The following is a 22,547-nucleotide window of genomic DNA, read 5'->3' as shown; positions in this document are numbered from 1 at the left end:
TACCGCCTAACTTGCAACTGCAGTTTGATTGATTCAGACCCCGGAAACATTCTATCCCTGGCCCGCTTTCATTCAAATGTTTAAAATTCAATTGAATAAGCAAGATGGACCTTGCTCCGCTGAAATGAGTGTTGCCAACTTTAGTGCGTAAGCGTCTTCAGAGAACATACATCGCGGATATCAAACCGTGTCATTTCAAAACACAGGTATGTTGTGTTCGTTGCATGTCTTGTGAGGCGTTCCTCCAATTACACTCTTTGATATCGAATCGCATATAGACACGGACAATAAATAATATTACTGTGAAGGCCAAGTTCCTGTTTGAAGACTACATGTTTAGATAAGTGAACTAACATTCCACTAAAAGGCTTTTTGCCTCCAGTGTTCCAGTCACACCCCTAAGTGGTAGGGGCGGTCCAATGCACACGGCAAGACCGAGACCATCCCTTCCCACAGGCATCGCAAGTGCTGCTACATTGAAATTACAGATTGGGAGGGAGAGTGCAACAGGGTTTCGGGGAGCGGTGGGTTGCCTCAACAGATGCAAATTCCTGTGCAAGTTGTCATGGCCCTCGGTCCGAAAGAAACGGTGTTGCATTCACACAACTGACACTGGAACGATGACACCTTTTTGGATTAAGTTGCCCATGGTGTGTCGCTGCTGAAATTTGCGCAGGATGACAGTTCACGTTGCGTCGCTGCCTGGTGGTAAACTTTGGACACTGGTTCTGCGGCTGTTTCCGTTGCTTCTTGTGAAGGCGACAATTGGCTCACCGGTGTCCAGCATCAAGGTTGTCGAGGACGTCGCAGCGGAGGTAATGCTTTTCTAGGTTGTGTTGGTAATAAATGCGCGCGTAAACTTTTCGCTTTGAAACAAACGAATCTCAAAGTTACGTCCCTGATGTAAATGGTTAAAATCAATTCAACAAAGTTCATATGATTTTGACAGGATCGGCTTAACTGATGAATCGTGGTTGTCCATGTGTATACTTGTCAGACTATATTAGGTCATTTGGAGATGTGGCGCTGCGCTTAGATTAGTGCAAATCACATCCCCTAAACATAGTTATGCCTGTTCGTGGTAATTTAAACATTTTTAGATTAAGTGTTTCATTTGGGACATTGCATAACAACAATAAAACGTGTAGCCGGCTGTTTTATTGCGGAAAAACCAGCAGGATTTGCAACATGTATAGAGGTTTGTCGAGTGGAATGAAATCCTTTGAGTTGTTTATTCAGGTATTGTTATCGCAGTTACAAGTTTACCTTTTATATAGCTGCCTTCACGACGCCAGACCTCTTCTGATGTTTTTTTGTTGTTGCAAATATCAGTTAAAGATCACAATAAAGCCATAAACCCTTGTCTCTCCCAACCGTCAATTACGGGGTAAAAGACATGATAATGGCGCAAATGACCCTTTGACAAAGTTCGAACAATGCACTTTGTTGCTTGCCTATAGGCCCTGTTGTGCTACATCGACTGTAGTTCTAAGGGAAATGTAACACTTTTGACGTGGTCCCCTCCCACTTCTCTGAGGGACCCTTTTACAAAACCAACAACCGTTGAAAGATTTATTTTAGACAACTTCATGGAGCAAATCGTGATTATCACCCTGGGAAATGTTTGCCCTCGGAGAACATGTCACAGTTCTGCGCACAAACCATCGCTCCTCCAGTGAGTTTGACCTCATCACCTACACAAAGATGCCCCCTGGATTCCACCGCTGGCTGTCACCACTTGCCTGACACTGTGCTCACAGTTTCTGTAACTGGGGGGTGCATCTTCCGGTTTTGTATTGACCATAAAAATCAGCCACCGATTTCAGACATGAGAAACCATTCAATGGGACTTAAGGTTCTGATCCACTGAAAAAAAATTTTTTTTGTTGTCAAATTTACCTTTTTCTGTTTAATGCTGCAAATCACCCCTCAACTATTCAGCTTTCGGGATAATACCACCTTTTGAATGATTACACCCTGTGTATGGTGAAATGATTATAATTATTTAGCATGTATATCTTTGGAGTCGATTTACTGATTTGGAATGTCTGATTTTGGAAGATATTACAGAACTCTGTACCTGTATTCTATATTTTGCTCCGTGCATAGTCATCCTATCGTCATGAAACTTCGCAAACCTTTACTCCATATCCAGGAGAGTGTTTTGGGGCAATTGTTTTCTTGTTATAAGCTTTGGGGGTCGGTACAACATTACAAATGTCATTGTCAGATCCTGAAATTTCATAATTTTTCTTCATGGACAATCCTAAAATGACTATTGGGTACTGGAGATAAAAAATGGCTGAAAACAATCTTCAAACATGTCCTATTTAGAATCTGAAAGAATTATAACGATATCTTACTTGGTTCAGATTATGGACTGCTAATAAAATGTTTGAGGAAATGAGCGAATTTACATATTTTACATAAGTATGTACCTCTGAAATGATCTAGAAGATCAAATATGTGTTTTCGTTGGAACATAACCTTAACTGTCAAAGCAATCACTGTATTTAATCGATGAAATGAGTAACAGTGTAAACTGGCACACCCCATAGCCTTCCAGGACAAGGGCAGGGTCCTTGAACTGTACTCAGACATGTGGGCCTTGAACAATATAAATAGCAACCAAACCCAGGTGGCATACAGGGAATTATCAAAATGGCAGCATGCTTTGTGAACACTGCTCATGCACTAAAGGGGTACAATTATGGATAACCAGAACATGGCAGCTCTTAGATGTGGTTGTTTGGGGTTGCTTCTGCAAGGCACTGTTTTCTTTCTCTATTGTTCAGGCATACAGGTCAGTGTAGGTGATCTTACACCACACACACACACACTCTCACACTCACACACACAGACTCGCACACAAACACAAATACACACACTTACACACACTCCTTATATGTACACAGGAGCGTACATATTAGGAGTGCCGAGCAGAGAATTGTACCATTAGCCACACACTGCCCTCCTTGACATATTGATTCCAGTCTAAGTTGGTGGAAGCTCCTGCACTCCATTCATATTACTAGCCTTTCCACATGAGCTACGCTGTACCTGGGAATGGAGATGGTGTGACGCGTCTGCTTGTGTTGAGCTCAGGTGCATTTGAAAGGCTGGATAGGCTTGCTGTTCCCTGACCCCTGACCCCGTGGCACAGCCCTATAACTGGAAAAGTCGAGAAAAGTCCTGGAGTCAGATTTGCTGGCAAATTACATTTCCAGACTGGGCCCAGCTGAAAGAATTCTTCCAAGATACTTCTCCCCCGATGGCAATCCCCAGCTTATGAAAGCGTTTGTAGGGGCACATAACATTCCCAACAAATCTGCATTCAGTGCATTTTTACTGACAAGTGTTGTCCTGTTCCTGCCTTGAAGCAACTTTACCCCAGCTCACTGTTGGGAAATAGCTTTTCTCTTAGTCAGGAGTAAGGACCGTAAAGTTCTCTCGGCTGTAAAATGCTAATGTTTGTGATTTGATTGCTCAGCAAATTTTATTAGCTCTGTTTTTAAGCCGGGAAACTTGCAGTCTTTGTTCTTCTTTCTGACTTTATTGTAAAGTGTGGACCATTTTCTTGGTTAGCATTTAACCAAACCCAGAGTAAGCAGCTCTAGTGTCCTCCACACTTTGGCTGACCGAAACACTCTAGTAACAGCAATCATATTTCTTTAGTAACAGCCTCTGAATAGTGTAGAGTTGTGTAAATTAAATACTATATTTCCCTTAGTATACAGGACAGAGTTTCCTTAATGCTTTTTGTGGGGTTCAATGTGTTACCACCATGAGCATATTACAGATAACTACTTAAATCAAATTCAATAAATAGTTTACTTTTTCTATGTGAATTGTAGTACTGTATATATTAATTCCATGTGATCCAAAACAATACCTTATTAAATATTAAATGTGCAGTACACACACACACACACACACACATTTTAGTGAATTAAAGATAATCTAAAGTTACATTATCGTACTGTGTCTTAGATCCCTGTTACTGAAATCATGGTCCTCACAGGCTGACACTGTTGCTTTTTCACACTCCCCTTCACTGGGCATCAGGAGCACTAATGGTTCCATTAATTACCTGCAAGAAAAGAAAACCAGGCCAGATTTGTCCAAAACTGTTCCTTGAGATCTTCCATGACAGTCATTTCATCCCTATTTTGGCATCAACTGAAATGAGTAGTTCAAGAAGATCCCTAGCTGTTGAAGGAGGTGTGCTTTGTTAGGGTTGGAGGGTAGATCTCCAGAAACAGGCCCTTCCATAGACCCTGGTTTTTAGAATAAACCTCAGTGAGCCCAGCCTTATGTAACTATTCCTCCAGGTCCTGGCGTTCATTGCAGTTTTTGTAACCACCTCAGTAACAGCACTTTGTGGCTATGGAATCATGTGTGGATTTATGGAATCCTGTGCGGATTTACGGAATCATGTGTGGATTTATGGAATTACGTGTGGGCGATTTCACGTTTTTTTTCCCACAGTTTTCCCACACAGCTGATTTCATGCTGGTTGGATCGTCAGGCGCATGCAGTAAAACAGATATCCCAGAATGCTTTTCTGTTCTATTAATAATTCCACTGAAGTACGGATGTGCTCCGGCTTTTCCCAGGCCGGCAGGGCTTCGGGAGGACCGGGCTGGTGTCTGTAAGGAGCGAATGGGTGGGGATGGATTGGGAGGTGGGGATTTGGGGCAGGGGACAAGGGATGCTCTCCCTAGTGGCAGCGAGCACACAGGGGCTGTTCTCTTTGTTTTGTCAGAGGTTCTGAAATCTCTGAGGAGGAACCTTAGAGACACGACCACAGATATAGGCACTCCAGTTTGTCCGCTCTGTATTCATAACACTCCCTACCATTTATCCCCACATCCACGTCTATTGTGTCTGATGAACAGTCATTAAAGGAGAGTGGCCAAGTGCTGTGGCAGTGAATGTACTGTACTACACAGTGGGTTGTTTCACTCCTGAATGACGATTGGCTGAGGCAGCATTCTAGATGCAGTGCCTATAACAACACCCCTGTAGCCGTGACTGTGTTCTCGATACGGCACAGCTGCTTGTGCGATATCTCCTTAAATATAGCCCTGGGAATTGCTGTTATCAATGTGAACCTCCTGTGTGTAAGGAGCGGGGAGGAGGGAAGAATACGGTTTGTGTGTACGAGTACGAGGCTCTCCCAGCTGCTGATACGAAGCACTCGCATGAGAACCTCCACCACTTCCTGCCGGCTCTGAGATACCAATGTTCCTCTGGCACAGTGGGAGAAGTGTGGGAGATGTTGCTGGTTTAGTACACCAGATGGAGGGGGGATGACCGCTGATGTCAAGACTTCACATTAAGGCAGAGGTGGGCAACGAGGGCCTTATCCGTTTCTGGTTTTCATGCCAACTTCTGGCCTTGATTAGCCCTAGCTTTTACGCTAGCCAACATTTTAGCTGCATTTTTAAATACGTGCATGCTTCAGTGACAGCTGAAGCCTGTTTACCTATATGAAACATTTTACTGTAATCTAATATACAAGTGAATCAGTGTTGGTGCATTCAGCCAATTGGCTCATTTAACCAGGGTAATTGGTGAAAACAAAAACCTGCACACACATCAGCTCTCCAGGACCAGTTATGCCTGCCCTTGCCTTAAGGCAGGGCTCCTCAATCTTATCCAGGAAGGGCTGGTGTGGGTACAGTTTCATTCCAACCAAGCAGTTACACACCTGATTCTAATCAAGGTCCTTAGCGGAGGACTCTATTGGTTCATTGGTTGAATAAGGTGTGTAACTGCTTGGTTAGAACAAAAGCCTGCACCCACACTGGCTGTTTCTGGGTAAAATTGAGTGACCTTGCCTTAAGGTGTCCTCTGCAGATGTGACACGCAGACCCCGGCAGATTGAGGGATGGCTCTGCGTGAGGAGCCCGAGGTCCTTTCATGCTCTGCCAGGGCTTTCATCTCCTCTCTCCTCCCCAGATGTCCCGATCGTAGTCTTTCCCAGGAATTATTGCGCGGCCATCGTGCTTGTGATGCACAAATTGAGGAGCGGTGAAATTACCGGAATGACGGTATTCCCATGGGAGCGAAGGATGCCACCCATGAGTGAACAGTTTACCTCATTCTGTTGTGCGACATGGTTGTGTTTTGTGGGACAAGCGGCTAGAAGTGTTTGGTGTCCGTTTTGAGTTGTGACCAAGGACTTTTAGAACCAGTCGTGGTCCTCAAACATTAACTGAAGGTCGGCAGCTCCCCCAACACTACAACAGTACCTATTGTGCAGTGTGCAGTAAAGGGACTTGGAATTTGTTCTGTTTTTCCAGGGCTTTCTGGAGAAATATGGCTATCTGCACCAGGAAGACCACAGACACAATGAAGTGGAAGTGTCCTCAGCCCTCAGGTATTGAAATGTCACTTGTTCAGCTTACAACTGAACCACTAATATATATATTACCACACTTACCACAACCTATAATATTTGATACTCTTCCCATTGCTCAGCCAAGAAAAGGTCTTCTCTAGGTTCACATGACTGATTTCTGGACCTAAAAGCTTGCAGAGCCATCCCTCATAGGACTCGGGAATTTGCTTCATAAGTTCTTTAAGTCAGGAAATTGTAAAAAGGAAATTAATAATATCCTATTATATATTACCTTTTTGAAGTTCTGTAGAGTTTTCTTGTTGCATTGTTGCTGAAGATAAAAATGTAGCAATATGACCAAAGCAAACGACCTGATATCTATCGCCACTCGTTCTCGCTGACTCACGCTTGAGTGGCTATGTACACAATGTTATGTTTTCTTTGTTACATTGGGGTTTACACACACATGAAGCAAAGGAAAACACGCCCCATATGTGTTCCTTTTCCGAAAGTATATATCAAGTTAAACAAACAAAAAGTTACACAGAGGCACTGAGGGGATTTCTGTAATGAGAAAAGCAATGCCCCACCGCCACCAGTGTGTTTGTCTGGAGAGGTTACCCAACTTTCTTCCGTCGTTGTTCATGCTGGAATTTACATTTTCAAAAGATCTGTGTTGTGGCTGTGTAGGCCCAGCCTTCTGGGAGTCCATGGAGCCTGGAAGCATGTGTGTGTGTGTGTGTGTGCCTGAGTGTGTGTGTGTGTGTTTCTGTGTGTGCATGCATGTTTGTGTGTGCACATCTATGTGTATGTGTGTGCCTGAGTGTGTGTGTCTGTGTGTGTGCGTGGATGTGTGTGTGTACGTACTGTATGTGCTTGTGCCTGTGTGTTTCTGTGTGTGCATGCATGTTTGTGTGTGCACATCTGTGTGTGTGTGTGCTTCCCAAAACCCTCGGTCCAACATGTGCGCTCTCTCTCAGGGATTTCCAGTGGCTGTCCCACCTGCCGGTTACGGGACAGCTGGACAGCCCCACCCTGCAGCGGATGTCTGCCCCCAGATGCGGGGTGAAGGACGGGGGCAGCCAGCGCGCCTGGGCCAGGAGGGTGGATGGGATCTTCCTGCGCGGCACTGCCCCCGGTGGCCAGCGCAGGCGCAGCAAGCGCTACACCCGAATAGGTCAGTGTGCACAACACACTTCCACCAAGTGGAGTTTCCTGTAGGAGGTTAGCTGGATAGGTTCCCCGTGTAAGAACACAGAACAGCTGCTTTGTGATATACCCCCTGATCAGATGGTATGTTCGTCTAAGATCAAAGATTTTTGAGGGTAGAATGGTGTCGTATCAATTTTTGTTCTCATAGCATCAAATGTTCACTTTTTACAAGCATCGCCTGTAGAGTTCAAAGGATATGAGATACAGGCTGATGAATTGGCCCCTGCCTAGGATTGGACCCGGGGCCTGGTACAGTATCTGCACTGTGGCCCAGCAGTTCTGCCATGGCCATGATGTCGTTTAATACCTGTGGATGCGCTGGTATACACAGACTTTAAGCAGTTATTTTACTCAGGCCTGAAAAACTGTAAAACTGTTTGTCAATTTATATGTTTTAAGATAATGGCAGTATTGATTGTTTAATGTTTGTCAATCAACTGCTATTGCTCTATGGATTGAACATGCCTTAAAAACTCAGAATGACCCTTGAATTATCCGTGTGACGTGTTTGTAATTACATTATTGTAATGCAGTATGTTGAACCGTGAATAATAGTTTCAGCCACATTAATTATTTTCTTACTTCAATAAACAACGAGTGTTATAGCGAATTCATATTTATATTATATTCATATTTGCCGTTCGCCCAACACATCTCTGGCTTTCACATCTGCGTGTGCGTCTGAGACATATCTGAAATATTTTGATAGTGAGACAGAGAGCGAAGGATTCAGTAATTTGCAGATTCCCGCTTGCTTTTGGCGTTCCGGTCGGCCTGGCATGGACGTGTAGCGCATTCCGCGGGGTTTGCCGGATGGATTTGTTAACTCTTCAGGAATTCAGCCCTGGGACTGAGTCAACTACCTGCCAGCTGCGCTCCGTTCCCTGTGTGTAAACATGCGTCTGGCACCTGTGGGAACTGGGAGAGGGCCTTATCGGCCAGCTGGGAATGGCCTTTTTGGTGGAAAGGCTAGCTTTCTATGCACATCTTGGGGCAGGAATTCAATGCAAAGTCTTTACAGTGGTGGGCATGGTAGACTACTAGACTACCAGAAAAGATACAAAAAAGTACCTGAAAGTGCCTTGTCACTGAGTTCGTGCCCACTAGGTACATACAATTGTACCCCTAGCCAGCAATGCATACTCTTAATTCATTTGTACCTTTTTTGCTTGTAAAAGATAGTCATTAGTATCCGAATAGAACAATAGAAGAATAGAACAATAGAACAGTCAGGGTACATTTGGGAAATTTGTTCCGTAAAGAACAGAAATGTACCTCCACTGTATGCTTATTTCTGAGAGTGTAGTGACAGATGTAGACCTTTGATTTTTTACAACAATCATAGAAAGTGCAATATTTCTGCACAGTGATTATTTATAGGATTATTTGTGTGCAGCACTTGCAGGATTCAGCATTTATATTCTGTTGATGTGCCTCTCATATGCCCTTGACTGCATCATGCAGAAAGACACACGGGTGGATGGCTTGCTGAGGAATCTCGCATGTATGGCAGGAATTAGTGAATTTGACTTTGGTACTGTTTGAACCCCACATCCCTGCCACCCATGTTAAGGATTGGCAAGGAGGTGTGTATACATTAATATGGCAAGTTCCTTGTGAGATGGGATGGGTGTGAAATCATCTCTCACAATGAATGGGGCTCGTCCAGGATGAATCAGGAAAAAATCATGTAAACTTATTTAAGAAAAAAAACTTACTCAAAACGATGGCACAGATGGTGCAGTGGGTAGCACTGCCGCCTCACAGCAAGGAGGTCCTGGGTTCGAATGGGTTTGAATCCCCGTTGGCCGGGGCCTCTCTGTGTGGAGTTTGCATGTTCTCCCCGTGCCTGCGTGGGTTTCCTCCGGGTACTCTGATTTCCTCTCACAGTCCAAAGACATGCAGGTTAGGCTGATTGGAGAGTCTAAATTGCCCATCGGTATGAGTGTGTGAGTGAATGGTGTGTGTGCCCTGCGATGGACTGGCGACCTGTCCAGGGTGTATTCCTTCCTTTCGCCCAATATATGCTGGGATAGGCTCCAGCCCCCCTGCGACCCTGTTCAGGATAAGCGGGTTAGGATAATGACTGAATGAATTAATGAACTTACTCAAAACAGAGCTAGGAAAGAAATCCAGGTTCAGAAAGTCAATATCCTACCCAGAATATTGTTCCAATCACTTGGGATTTTCTCATTCGCACAAATCTACAGCAAGGAGGTGGAACTAATTCATCAAATCAGCTGGCTGAGTTTACGGGTGGAAGAAATGCATTGGGAGGACTTTCTGCTCCCTGGACTTTCTCAGCCTCACTCAATAAGCACAATAGATGCCCCAATACGGTACATTTTGTGATAGTCTATTTTGAACATGCCATTCATCATGGTATTTAATGAGAGTCCATGCCATTTCATTAGAATCATGAATAATTGGTTACCCATTTTAAATCATATGCAAAAGTTCTGTTTCGTTTGGGCACCACAGCAGAACAATGTGGTTTGGAGATACCAAGAGAAAAAAAAAGAGCTACGCAACTTGCCATGGATAATTTTAGATTGTTTGGGTTATGTTTCACAAAGCATTATTACTGCCATGTATTTAGTATTTTGTGTCTAATTCCCATATGCTTTCCATTTGGATTTTTGCCTGGAACCAATACTTTGCAAGCAATTGAAGTAAATGAGTCACCCAGAAGAAGGGGGTTTGGGCCTGAAGGCTCTGGGAAGATTGAAATTACACTTTACAATAGAACGGGCCAGATCCCCACTTTACCTGAAGTGCTCTTTTTCTGGAAATAAAATATGAGCTGGATCTGAGAATTATAGGCGCTTCCTGAAATCAGAGATAGGGCTTCTTCCCCGTTTTCAGGCCGCACTTCTAATTGCTTCCAGAAGGGAAGTCCTGGAATGTCTTCAGCGTCCGACATCCTGGCCACTTTGGTCCTCCCGAAGGGATTCTTCTCCCACTTAAATCTGGAGCTGCGATCTCACCCCCACCCCGCGCAATAAGCGTCGGAGAGCCCGCTGTGGGGCATGGGAACTCAGACGTCGTCATCATCGTAATGACCGCTTTTCCACTGGAGAGCCATTCGTCTCAATTACACGACCCGTGTCCCCCTCGCATGCCATATATGTTGGGTCAGCACTGCCATGAATCTATACATAGAGAAGAGAAGTAGCGGTCTGTAGCCTAGTGGCTAAGGCACGTGACTAGGACCCGGAAGGTTGGTGGTTCAAGCAGCAATGGAGCCATAAGATAAGATCCGCACAGCTGTTGGGCCCTTAGCCCCACATTGCTCCGGGGTAGATTGTCCCCTCTTTAGCCTAATCAACTGTAAGTCTCTTTGGGTAAAAAGTGTCAATAACAAGAGAGATAGGAGAGATAGAGATAGGAGCTCTCCTTGTTCTTTCAAGCATCAAGTTTGAAGCCAGGTCCGTTACAGACGTAACAGATGGGGAGAGGTGGATCCACAGGTCAATCCTTTATCCCTTACACATTCCGAAAAAATACAGAGGAGACAAGGATGAGTGAAAATAAGGGATTGGAATGAGCCCTGAAACCAGCTAAGCACACTGCCATTGACCTGATGTTTTATATGTCTTAATATACTGGCAGTACTGAACATTTAATGTTTGTCAAACAACCGCCCATTGCTCTGTGGTCTGCAAACACCATAAAAACTCCCTTTTAAGACAGACTATTGAATTAATGAACATCTGTGTGTCTGTTAAAGACTTCCCTCCCATTTGCATTCTGCTTGTAGGCCTCTCTGATCGTCCCTCGCTGTGGACAATTACACCATTACACGGTTCCGTCTGGCCGCCGGCCAATCAGGAGTGTCTGATGGCTTTGTTCCCTGACTGCTCTCTTTGTCACTGCGGCGTGTGCGGCTTAAATTGGTGCGGTGACACAGACCGCCGGGCTGTGTGATCTCCTGCGTGGGGCAGGTGGGGTTTCTGTGTTTAAAAATCTCTCCTGGCTACCTTCAACAAATATCGGCCTTTGATGTTTGCCAAACGTATCATTAAACAGGCCTAACTACAGACACAGGCTTAAGCAAATTGTCTTGACATTGCTATATACAGAGTTTACACGCATATACTGTTGTGCACTGTGTTATGTGCAGTCTGATAAATACAGCTTGTCGGACTGTACAAGTGCGATTCGATTAATTTTGTCAACAGTCATGTTACCGTTGTTTACTTGTGTAAAATGTCTTACACAACTACCTGTTGCCTATTCTGTACCGTCATCGTTGCCAGTGACAAATGACTAGGAAAGATTCTCTGACAACACAAAGCCAACTGGTCATTTGTCTGGTGAAAAAGTGTAAATAGTTTTTGTTTTACATTTTCATTCAAATAACAGTTGTTTGTCTTCCAGGTCTTTGCATACTTGATTATGAGTAATATTTAAGGATCGTTTGAGATGTGCACATGTTCAGAAGTTTATAAATTAAAATTACGGTTGCAGGATATTAACATTCATACTGGTAACATTTTGAAAATTTTCTTTTCAACTATGTGCTACAAACTAGTTTTTTTTGTTCTGAATATTGGTGAGAAACATTTTTCCATTTAAAAATAAATTGGCCATAATCTTTACTGGTGTTTAAGTAATTGTACCTGGAGCCCAGTCACTATTCATGACATTACATCACAGGCATTTAGCAGACGCTCTTATCCAGAGCGACGTACAGCGGAGTGCAAATCGAATTCACCCAGCGCCTGGTGTCTCCGCAGGGGAGAAGTGGTACAAGCGGCACCTGACGTACCGGATCGTGAACTGGCCGCGGCACCTCTCTGAGCGGCAGGTGGGCCTGGCTGTGCTCACGGCCTTCCAGCTCTGGAGCAACGTGTCGGGCCTGGCCTTCCAGGAGGCCGCCCAGGGGCCCGCTGACATCCGGCTGGCCTTCTACGAGGGCGAGCACAACGACGGCTCGGGGAACGCCTTCGACGGCCCAGGTGGGGCTCCTCAGCCCGCGCTCCTGGCCCCGCAGGGGTAATGGAGTTTTAACGGCAGTGAGCCTCCTTGTGTTTTCCACTCCAGCCTTGTGAGCAGAGTACGCTGCTGTTTCCTCTGTCTTTGTGAGAGCAGTGAGACTGAGCGACTTGACGTCTTGAGATATTTTTGTTAATGTTGTGGAAACAAACTGTCACCTGAAAATCCCAAGATGTCAGAGTCAAGCCCCGACTTGAAAAACTATTGAAAACTAAAGAGGCATTTTATTGTATCCCTCTGTCTCTTTCTCTGTCTTTCGCTCTCTCTCTCTCTCACACACACACACACTCACTCTCTCATGCACACACACATTCACACGCATAATTGTATACCATATGGCTTTTGCAACATAAATACAGGACTTATTCTAGCACCTGACTGCCAGACTTGTATTAACACCTTCATAAGGCTTAGCACAGTTTATTCAGTTTGCCATCGGAGTAAAACAACCTGACACTGATCCCACAGTGCAATAACATTAACTCTGTCAGTGATCCTACAGCTGCCAGGTGTGGTGATCCATCATATGAACACATACTAGCATCTGTATGTTTTGGTTCTACAGAAAAGTGTTTTTTATTTTGTGAAGACATAAATAATGTGAAATAAGGCCTTGTCTTGGTTGGTGAACTATTGTATTTTTTAAATTGACCAACCATTAACCTCCACACTTGTGGATTACGCAGATTACATTCTTACAAAACTGGATTTTGTTCTGGTTCTGTTTTGTATTAGCAAACAAAATCACCAGAGTTTTCATGCATTAACATTAACTTCATAGATGGCCACTCATTCTCATTGATGAAATGTATGCATACACAGAATAACCTTCATTGTTTATTCAGATGCAGAACTGCTTACGGTCCGATTCTCACTTGTAATCCTTGCGCTGGCCTACAGGGGGAGCCCTGGCACACGCGTTCTTCCCCTGTCGGGGTGAGGCGCACTTCGACATGGCGGAGCGCTGGACGCTGGACGGCTTCAAGGGGCACAACCTGTTCATGGTGATCGCGCACGAGATCGGGCACACGCTGGGGCTGGAGCACTCCCCCGTGCGCCACGCCCTGATGTCCCCCTACTACAAGAAGCTGGGCAAGGCCCTGGTGCTGAGCTGGGATGACATCACCGCTGTGCAGCAGCTCTATGGTACTATCACGCTATCTATGGTGTGATCGCTGGCAATTAGCAATTATCGCTAACAATTAGTGCTGCCTCGCTCTAATTCACTTCACTTCTGTTTAACGGATTTGTATCCGTTAATCACACAGGAGTCCAGGATTAGTTTTTTACGAACTTATTTTTATCAACTCTTCTGTGTACATATACAAAACAACTTCCTGTCTCTCCCAAGTTACTAGCCCAACAAAAATAATTCTGGGAAATGTATGCCCAACAAAATAAGTGTATGTAGTATCTTCAAACTGGATGTTGCAGTTCTGAATATGGCACCCCCAGATAGAATATCTTGTTGGACAAAATAAAAATTTTAGAAAAATTTTTTTGTAGTAGCTGTCAAATCTATTGATTTTCTTTTCATAGTGTACTAAAAAAAACCCAGTCTAAATCATGACAAGCTAATAGACTTTATATGGCTATCAGTTTTACGTAGAATCAAAGAAAATAATGTTATTATGCTGAAATAATGAAGCCTTGTGCAGATTGTTGAGGAAAAATACTTGATTTTTCATGCTAGCTCTCACTGGCATTGCGTTGCTAATGAATTAGCCAGCTCCACTGCCAGTCTGGGACAGACCCAGAGAGTGGGGGAAACAGAGGGGTTTGTGTGCATCTCTCCAGGGGTAGTTGGAGTGCGTGTGTCCCTTTGGTTCCACGGTCCTGAGGGTGCGTGAGCGGGAATGCTGACTTGATTACAGTGCAGAATGTTTTACATGCAAACAACAAAAATGAGTTTATAGGAAAGGCCAAATTCAAATTCTTTCCCTTGATCAGGATGTGCAGGAAGATGGGAAACAAACAAGACAGAGTGTGTTGTTTTGCTCTTGGAAACATGAAATACTTACAGGTTGCCCAAGAGGCAGGAATTCAAGCAATGCGTGAGTTTGTGCAATAGCTTCTTTTCTTCTGCACACTGAATGCAGTGTTTAATCCTGGATGTGTGTTTTTTGGGGGTGTTAGGGTTGTGGTTAGAGTTAGGGGAATTTTTTTACTTTATTCAGACAGTAAAGCAGGTAGGGTTGTAGACAGAAAGGAAGTATCTGCGTATATGTTGAACATGTCATCTAAACTCCAAAATACTCAGAACAATTTTGTTATTTCCAGTCCACTTATTTGAAGCGAAGAAAACACATGACATCATGGGGTCGGAAATTTACAGTAAAGGAGCGTAAGTAGGATTAAACACTGGACATTGTGACAGATACCAGCAGACCTAAAAACCTGAAGCGCTCTGTTCATACGCAGAGCACTCAGCTCGTGTTTTCTTACAGAGGCTCTTAAGCTGGAGATGACAGATCATTGTGTGATGTATTCATCTCAGTCAGCTGTCCCCACACAGAGAAATGAGGGACTCATGAGAGAAATACAGCTGATCTGACAAACATCACTACCCTGTGACATCACTCCTCTCTGTGACATCACTACCCTGTGACATCACTCCTCTCTGTGACATCACTACCCTGTAACATCACTCCTCTCTGTGACATCACTACCCTGTGACATCACTCCTCTCTGTGAAATCACTACCCTGTGACATCACTCCTCTCTGTGACATCACTACCCTGTGACATCACTCCTCTCTGTGATATCACTACCCTGTGACATCACTCCTCTCTGTGACATCACTACCCTGTGACATCACCCCTCTTTGTGACATCACTACGTACATTTTAAAATTAAGATTTATAATAGTCATTATCAGGGTTTAAGTACCGCCCTCAATTAAGTTCCCAACTGACTTCCATTAATTTCTTTCAGCCAGTAACAGGCTGAGCAAAATTATCCATAATCCACAATGAATTCACAATGAATGGAATGTTTGCTAACTGTTGCTGTCATTCGTTTCTACGAGTGTTAAGGCTAATGCTACCACCTGATGTATCGCTACTCAAAGTATCTCAGGTTCCGTGCTGTATGTACAGTGAAGGCTGGCGTTCTGGCCTGAGGCAGCTGCAGGCTCTGGAACAGCAGACCGCTGGGTGTCCCTCTCCAGCAGTTTAAATGCTAATTTTACTGCCACACATTGGCTCTGTGTATCATCATCCATCTCCTGCTCTGAGTGGGGCTGTGGGCCAGCAACACTGTGGGTCCTTCCCTTTGGGCACAGACAGAAATTACAGTCTTACACAATTTCTATTCTGTGCTCCAGCACAGTGGATTCAAAATGGAACAATGGAAATGAGGTTAAAGTGCAGACTGTCATCTTTAATTTGAGGGTATGTGCATCCACACTGGGTGATCCGTGAAGGAATTTCATTCCTTTTGTACATAGTCTTGTTGTTGAAGCCCCCAGATTTCTCCCAGGATCTCGCTGGGGGCACTTAAGATATCAGCTCTGTTTCTAAAAAGGTGTGGAGGCAGAGAGATGAGTCTAAAGCGCCGCATCTCAAAGCCAGGTTTTATAGGCTAGGATAAATGTTATTTAATACAAATACCCCCCAGTTTTGCCCTCAGTAGAGTAAACCACAACCAGATCCATCCCACGTCTGAAATGCCCCAGCCTGCTAAGAGACGGGCTGTCCAGCTGTCTGTCTGCCAGTGTTTTGTCCACTGGTCCTCCGGGATCCAGATTTTATCCTCGCCAAGACAAATGTTTGCACAAACAGCAGTGCTGGTGCAGTCTTTGTAAACCAATCAAAGAAAACCTTCAGCAGTGTGCCTCAACTTTTGATGAAAAAACAGTTTTTCTTCCCTGTCAGTGAAGTGATGTTTAGGTCTGCACCACTGTTAGACCTAGTGTGTGATTAGAATGTTCTCAACTGAATATTCTAATGCTGATATAACAATCGCAACTGAAAGCAATGGGGTTCTAGAAAACTGATTTAGAAGTTAGAAGAAAAAAAAAACTACTTCCAGAAAAACCTACTCGTCAAAGGGTTAAAGATAATTACAGTAGATGCTGCGAGAAGCAAGACAGTTTTGTTTAGAATGCCTGAAAAGTTTACATTTCCTGATCAAACACAGTTTGACACAAATTGTAAACTTCAGCCAAAGGAAATGACGGATTCAGCTGCAGAAACAAACGGCCGAAGATGCAATCTGCTCCCAATCTCACATTAAGATAAAACGTGAGCTGACTGGTTCTTGGAAATATTCTTGCCTTACAGTACTGTATGTGTGGCCTGAAATTTGGCAACAGATTAATACCATGATTTGATTTGATTTATTTGCACAATAATAAAAAAAGCATATAAGAACATAAAAGAATATAAAGGATTAAATCATAAGATGTAAGACAGTTTGTATGGGAGAGGAAAGATGAAGGCAGTATGGATGACTCAGTATTGAGTCATCCATCCTCATTAAAAAAAACTCAACATTTGTTTTAGGGATTAGGTGCAAATCTTTTATGAATGTAGTTATTATAGCTATATGAAAAATTAATATCACCCGGCTGCTGGGTGGCTCAACCTGTTAAGACTTTGTCCTAGTGCCTGAACAAGCCCCACAGTCTGGTTTCAAATTCAGAGGTGGTCCAGCGGTTAGAAAGTAGAAGTCCTGCCATGTGTTTCTTCCACCCACGATCTCAGCCAGCTGGCTTCACTAAGCCATTCTGGTGGAGGAATTGTGGTAATTGTGGTAAATTAGTGAACCATTAGCCGGCGACTGGGACAAAACACTGGTGAGGACTTTTACTTTCTGAACCTGGATTTGACTCCTGTGAGACGGCGCCAGGGCTGGCTGGGGCCAGAAGACCCACGGGGGCAACACGCAGTCCTTGCCCAGGGGAACAAGGGTTCCAGTCAGCATCTAATCATGCATTATGGACCCCTGCTGGTGGTCCACCTGCTCAGCTGCATACAAAGTCTTCCTCGGCATTTTAGACTGCAGCTTCATAAGACAACGTGTGCCTCAGAGGAGAGTGTTTACGCTCAAATTCCTAAGCAGTGGGCCCTGGGCCTTCCAAATTTGGAGGAAATTAATAGAAATGTCAATTTTTGGACATGCTTGCACAAGCTTCTTAGCCTTGATTAATTTGATGATGATAAACATACCATAAAAATGTAATTAACCTGTGGATTTAGAATTTGGTTTATGCCAACGGTATGCCAAGATGCTTGAATCTGTAGTTTTATATGTATTAAGAGTTATAGACTGTAGATCAGAGCTGCCCAACACTATAGATCTACCATCCTGTAGGTTTTTACTCCAACCCTAATTTGTCACACAAGATTTTAATAATTAGCAGCTCAATGAGATCTCTAGCTGATGAATGAGGTGTGCTTTGTTATGGTTGGAGTGAAAACCTACAGGACTGTAGATCTCCAGGAGCATAGTTGGACAGCCCTGCCCTAGCTGTTGAGTGAGGTGAGCTTTGTTAGGGTTGGAGTGAATACCTACAGGACGGTAGATCTCGTAGCTCTCCTATGACTGTGGTTGCTCACTCTGTCCACAGGAAAGCCCTCTGGAGGCCAGGTGGTCCAGCTCCCAGGCCAGGCGTTCAGCTCGGCCCTGCAGGACCTGGAGCTGGCCCAGGGGGGCATGGGAGACCCCGACTCCACCGTGCCCCAGTACTGCCAGGGCCTATTTGATGCCATCACTGTGGGTAAGACCAACACACAGCCTCTCTTCCACTACGAAACTTTATCCATGGACTGTCTGCATTCTCAAATGCTCCTCAGAATGCAGTCGGGAGTGATCTGGAAACAAGGCAGCAAATTGGAGTGAAAACAGTATATTTATTTACCCACTTTTCTCACTTCTCGAATCGAAAGTGCAGAGCGCCCTCTTGTGGATTTTAATGGTAGTATGGATGGTGCAGTGGTAGCACTGCCGCCTCACAGCAAGGAGGTCCTGGGTTCGAATCCCGGTCAGCCGGGGCCTCTCTGTGTGGAGTTTGCATGTTCTCCCCGTGTTAGCGTGGGTTTGCGGGTTAAGATAATGGATGGATGGATATTATGTTTTCAGGGTGCCCTCTTGTGGATTTCAATGGTAGCACTGTATATTTGCATTGCAGAGAGCACCCTCTAGTGGATTTCAATGGTAGTATATTTTCCGGGTGTCCTCTTATAGATTTTAATGGTATTATTTATGCAGCAAGCTGACCAAAACTGTATTGAGAAAGTTCAGCTATTGATCAGATTAGCTGTACCTGATGCTGTCAATTTGGAGGGAAAACATCATTATCAAGTTGGCCTTTGTTCCTTATGTTATTCACAGTTTCTGAGAGGAAAACTGGATTGGCCTGTAGCGTAGTGGTTAAGGTAAATGACTGGGACACACAAGGTCAGGGGTTCTAATCCCGGTGTAGCCACAATAAGATCTGCACAGCCGTTGAGCAAGGCCCTTAACCCTGCATTGCTCCAGGGGAGGATTGTCTCCTGCTTTGTCTAATCAACCGTACATTGCTCTGGATAAGAGCGTCTGCCAAATGCCAATAATGTAATGTCATGAAAAGGTACATCCTGTTCTATGCTGCTTTATGAAAATATAAGTTGTGAATACGTTTGAGCTGTGCTCATGTGCGCTCGCCTTTCAGACCAGAATGGCTCGGTTCTGGTGTTTCGGGGCGGGCTGTTCTGGACGGTGTCGGCCCAGGGGAGCGTGAGCCCACCCCTGCCTCTCCGCCAGCGCTGGCCCCAGCTCCCTGTCGCCATAGAGGCGGCTGCTTTCTCTCCCTCGGACAGGAAGTTCTACTTTTTCAAAGGTACAATGAGCAAGTCAAAGTGGCCAATGCATATGTCTTCCCCTTTTTGATGGTGGTGTTTTGCTATTAGTCGTAAAATTGAATGTGCATGAGATGAACGACTTTACAAGCATGTATAGACTTTAAGAATTTACTAGAATGTAAACGTCTAAGTAATGTAGTTTCTATTTCTGTGATGTAGCTTTTATTTTTCCCCTGACACAGTTTTTTCTTATTTGTTTCTGGGTTTCCTGAGAGTAAAACCAGCAAAATGAGGTTGCATGTTTGTCTGTACAAGACCACAGCCTGGTTTCCAAACTTATGCAAATAACTCCCATGGAGTCTGGGATGCAGCTGTTTTATTTTAATGTCCATATTTTAAATTTTCATCAACTGTGTTGTTTTGTCTGTCACCATTTCACTGTGGTTTGTACATTTTGTGCTAACCACACTTCTGGCGAAATAAAGTTACTGTGGAAGCTGATCTGCGTCTCTCCCCTGGCAGGTAGGCGTATGTGGCGCTATTCCGGGGATGACCTCGACCCCGGCTTCCCCAAAAGGAACGAGGAGCTGGGCCTCCCCCGACACCCGGACTGCGCCTTCTTCTACACCCCATTAGGGCACATGGTCTTGTTCAAAGGCTTCCGTTACTTTGTCCTAAACCTGAAGACCCTGCGCCCCGAACCGTACTACCCCCGCAGCCTGGCCGACTGGAAGGGGGTCCCGCGCCAGGCCAACGGGGCTCTGAGCTGGACCGACGGGCGCCTCTACTTCTTCCGGGAGCAGAAGTTCTGGAAGTTCAACCCGGGGAAAGTACGGGTGACGGGCGGTGGAAATTGGGCCCAAGACCTGGAGTGGACTGGGTGTCAGAAACCCGGTGGAGGCAATGACATTCTTTGACCACCAGAGGGAGCCCTACCGCTGAAACAAAGGCTTGGCCCATTATGGCCTTGGGTTACGTGCAATGTAACGCCGATCGCTGTGCGTAAAAACTGTACTCAACGATTTCCATGGTTACCTGGCTGGTCGGACCTACGAGCAAGCTGTCAGATTCATGAACAATAACTGAAAATACTTGCAAAATGGCTGTCAGAAGTCAAACGCAGAAATCTCTGAATGTAATATTGGGAAAGGATGATTGGAATTATTTAACAAGAATGAAATACAATAGTAAAACATAATAGTATGTGCACAATATGTTTCATTTTAGAATGGTGGCGAGTTACCCTATTTTCTCTGTGATGAATATCCACAATGTAGTACATATTTATAATATTTTTAAGGACATTTTAAATGTTTCTGGTTGCACGCAAGGTGTTTCTTTAGTGATAATACAGAAATAGTTTATCCTACCCCATTTCTTTCATCGCAAAATTGGAGCTGGGCGATAAATAATTACTGTTCAGAATATTTCAGAGTGCAATAACCCCACCGCCTGGTGGCGTAGTTGCTTTCTTTTTGTCTTTTGCGTAGCAACCTTATGCTGTTTTGCATTCTGTTTTGAGTACTCAGTGAACAGAGCTCAGTGAAGCTCTCCTGTAAAATGTACCGTACACATGGGACTTGTGGGACACAAGTTATAGTGAGATGACATCATGGCTTATTTGAAAATAAAAATAATTTAAAAAGAAATAATACGTAATATTTTAAAATATATAACATTAAACAATTAGCATTATTTCAGTCGCATCACATCACATTGTATGCACTGACCAATGGTGGTTTCAGAATCCTAGCCCAATTTGGATCCATTCATTCAGTGCACGCATCCATCTGCTTCCCTCTAGTGGCAGCTGTAGTGTATTGCATACAAAAGTTAAATTAAATTGAAAAAAGCTGCTCTCCACCAGTTCAGTGGGTCCACCTCCAAACCTCAGAATCCCAGTGAAATGAATTACCTAATCGGCAGCAAGGCCATGCAGCTTTTTGTGATTGACAAAAATGCATCTCATGACTGCATGGAAGTTTTACTTGGATTTCCAGCATTTTACTTGGCCTCTGAAGTTTGGAGATTCACTTCTATATCAAGTATGATTTTTTTTAATGCACAAAAAGAAAGCCACTACATGGAAGCGATGATTGTCGTAGCGCTAAATAAATATATCATCCTTACCGTTTATCACCCAGCCCTACCCTAAATGTAATTGTCATTACCATCACAGAACAATAATTAGCCTAAATAAATTCATTATATTTATGCATTTCGATTTGTGAGAAACAAATACAGTGCAATATTTTACACTTGCTTTGGAAAACATAGGTAAGAAAAAAAAATCCCCATTGAGTAATCCTGCAGAGGGATTATAGATCTGTCTCTATTCAATGTGCTGTCTTTAAACAAACAGAAATGTCTTTACATGCTGTGGGTGGTCACTGCACCTAAGCAGACTGAGATCTGTGCCTTGTGAATAAATACATTATATTAAACATTCCTGAAGGCTTCAACAAAAACATAAACATAATCTTCCGTTATTTCCTGTAAGAAAATTGCGGCTATGGCTTGGATTGGTTCTTTATTTTTTTCCTGAAAAGGAGCTTATCCACTGATCTACCTGGACAACACAAATATCACTTTCACTCAAACTCACAACAGAGCTTCTGATGGGCCTTGAGGCTGATGACAGGATCGCCCTTTTTGTGTACCGTGACACGCCATAGAGATTCTCATTACATTAATGGCATTTGGCAGACGCTCTTATCCAGAGCGACATACAGTTGATTAGACTAAGCAGGAGACAATCCTCCCCTGGAGCAATGCAGGGTTAAGGGCCTTGCTCAAAGGCCCAATGGCCCAATGGCCCAATGGCTGTGCGGATCTTATTGTGGCTACCCCAAGATTAGAACCACCGACCTTGCGTGTCCCAGTCATTTACCTTAACCACTACGCTACAGGCCGCCCTGTATATCTATTCTCTTACATCATCTATTATCAAACACAGTGGTTCCCAAACTCAGTCCAGGAGGACCACTGTGTATGCTGGCTTTTGTTTTGACCACAATTGCGACCCCAGAACTTTTAACAAGCTGTTAATCTTCCTTAATTATGTGCTATTGATATTTTAAGGGATTATGAATATTGCGGTCATGAATATTGTGTTTATTGTGCTATATTGCTAAGTTTTACATAAAAAAGGCTTGATCAAACTAAAGACTGAATGTGAATCAATAGGCTCCTAATTGATGAACTTG

General features: G+C 44.0%; 1 protein-coding gene across 1 annotated transcript; it reads left to right on the top strand.

Moving 5' to 3' along the window:
- Positions 1-426: 426 nt before the first annotated feature.
- On the top strand, positions 427-21,238 carry mmp28 (matrix metallopeptidase 28). The gene is made up of 8 exons (XM_061249951.1): positions 427-815; positions 6,309-6,385; positions 7,327-7,523; positions 12,298-12,519; positions 13,457-13,702; positions 18,129-18,278; positions 19,212-19,379; positions 19,864-21,238. The coding sequence occupies exons 1-8, from the start codon at positions 678-680 to the stop codon at positions 20,256-20,258; spliced, it is 1,593 nt and encodes a 530-aa protein (XP_061105935.1). The 5' UTR covers positions 427-677; the 3' UTR covers positions 20,259-21,238.
- The last annotated feature ends 1,309 nt before the right edge of the window (positions 21,239-22,547 follow it).

This window comes from Conger conger, chromosome 7 (assembly GCF_963514075.1).
Source record: "Conger conger chromosome 7, fConCon1.1, whole genome shotgun sequence".
Lineage (NCBI taxonomy): Eukaryota > Metazoa > Chordata > Actinopteri > Anguilliformes > Congridae > Conger > Conger conger.
The sequence above is the reverse complement of the archived record's forward strand: the minus strand, read 5'-3'. Positions and strand labels throughout refer to the sequence as shown.

What these genes read in the sequence shown, in the direction of transcription:
- mmp28 (XM_061249951.1), top strand. Translation starts at nt 678, where the DNA reads ATGACAGTTCACGTTGCGTCGCTGCCTGGTGGTAAACTTTGGACACTG. An exon ending in GAAGTGTCCTCAGCCCTCAG is followed by an intron (nt 6,386 to 7,326) that starts GTATTGAAATGT and finishes GCTCTCTCTCAG; the next exon opens with GGATTTCCAGTGGCTGTCCC. An exon ending in GAACGCCTTCGACGGCCCAG is followed by an intron (nt 12,520 to 13,456) that starts GTGGGGCTCCTC and finishes GCTGGCCTACAG; the next exon opens with GGGGAGCCCTGGCACACGCG.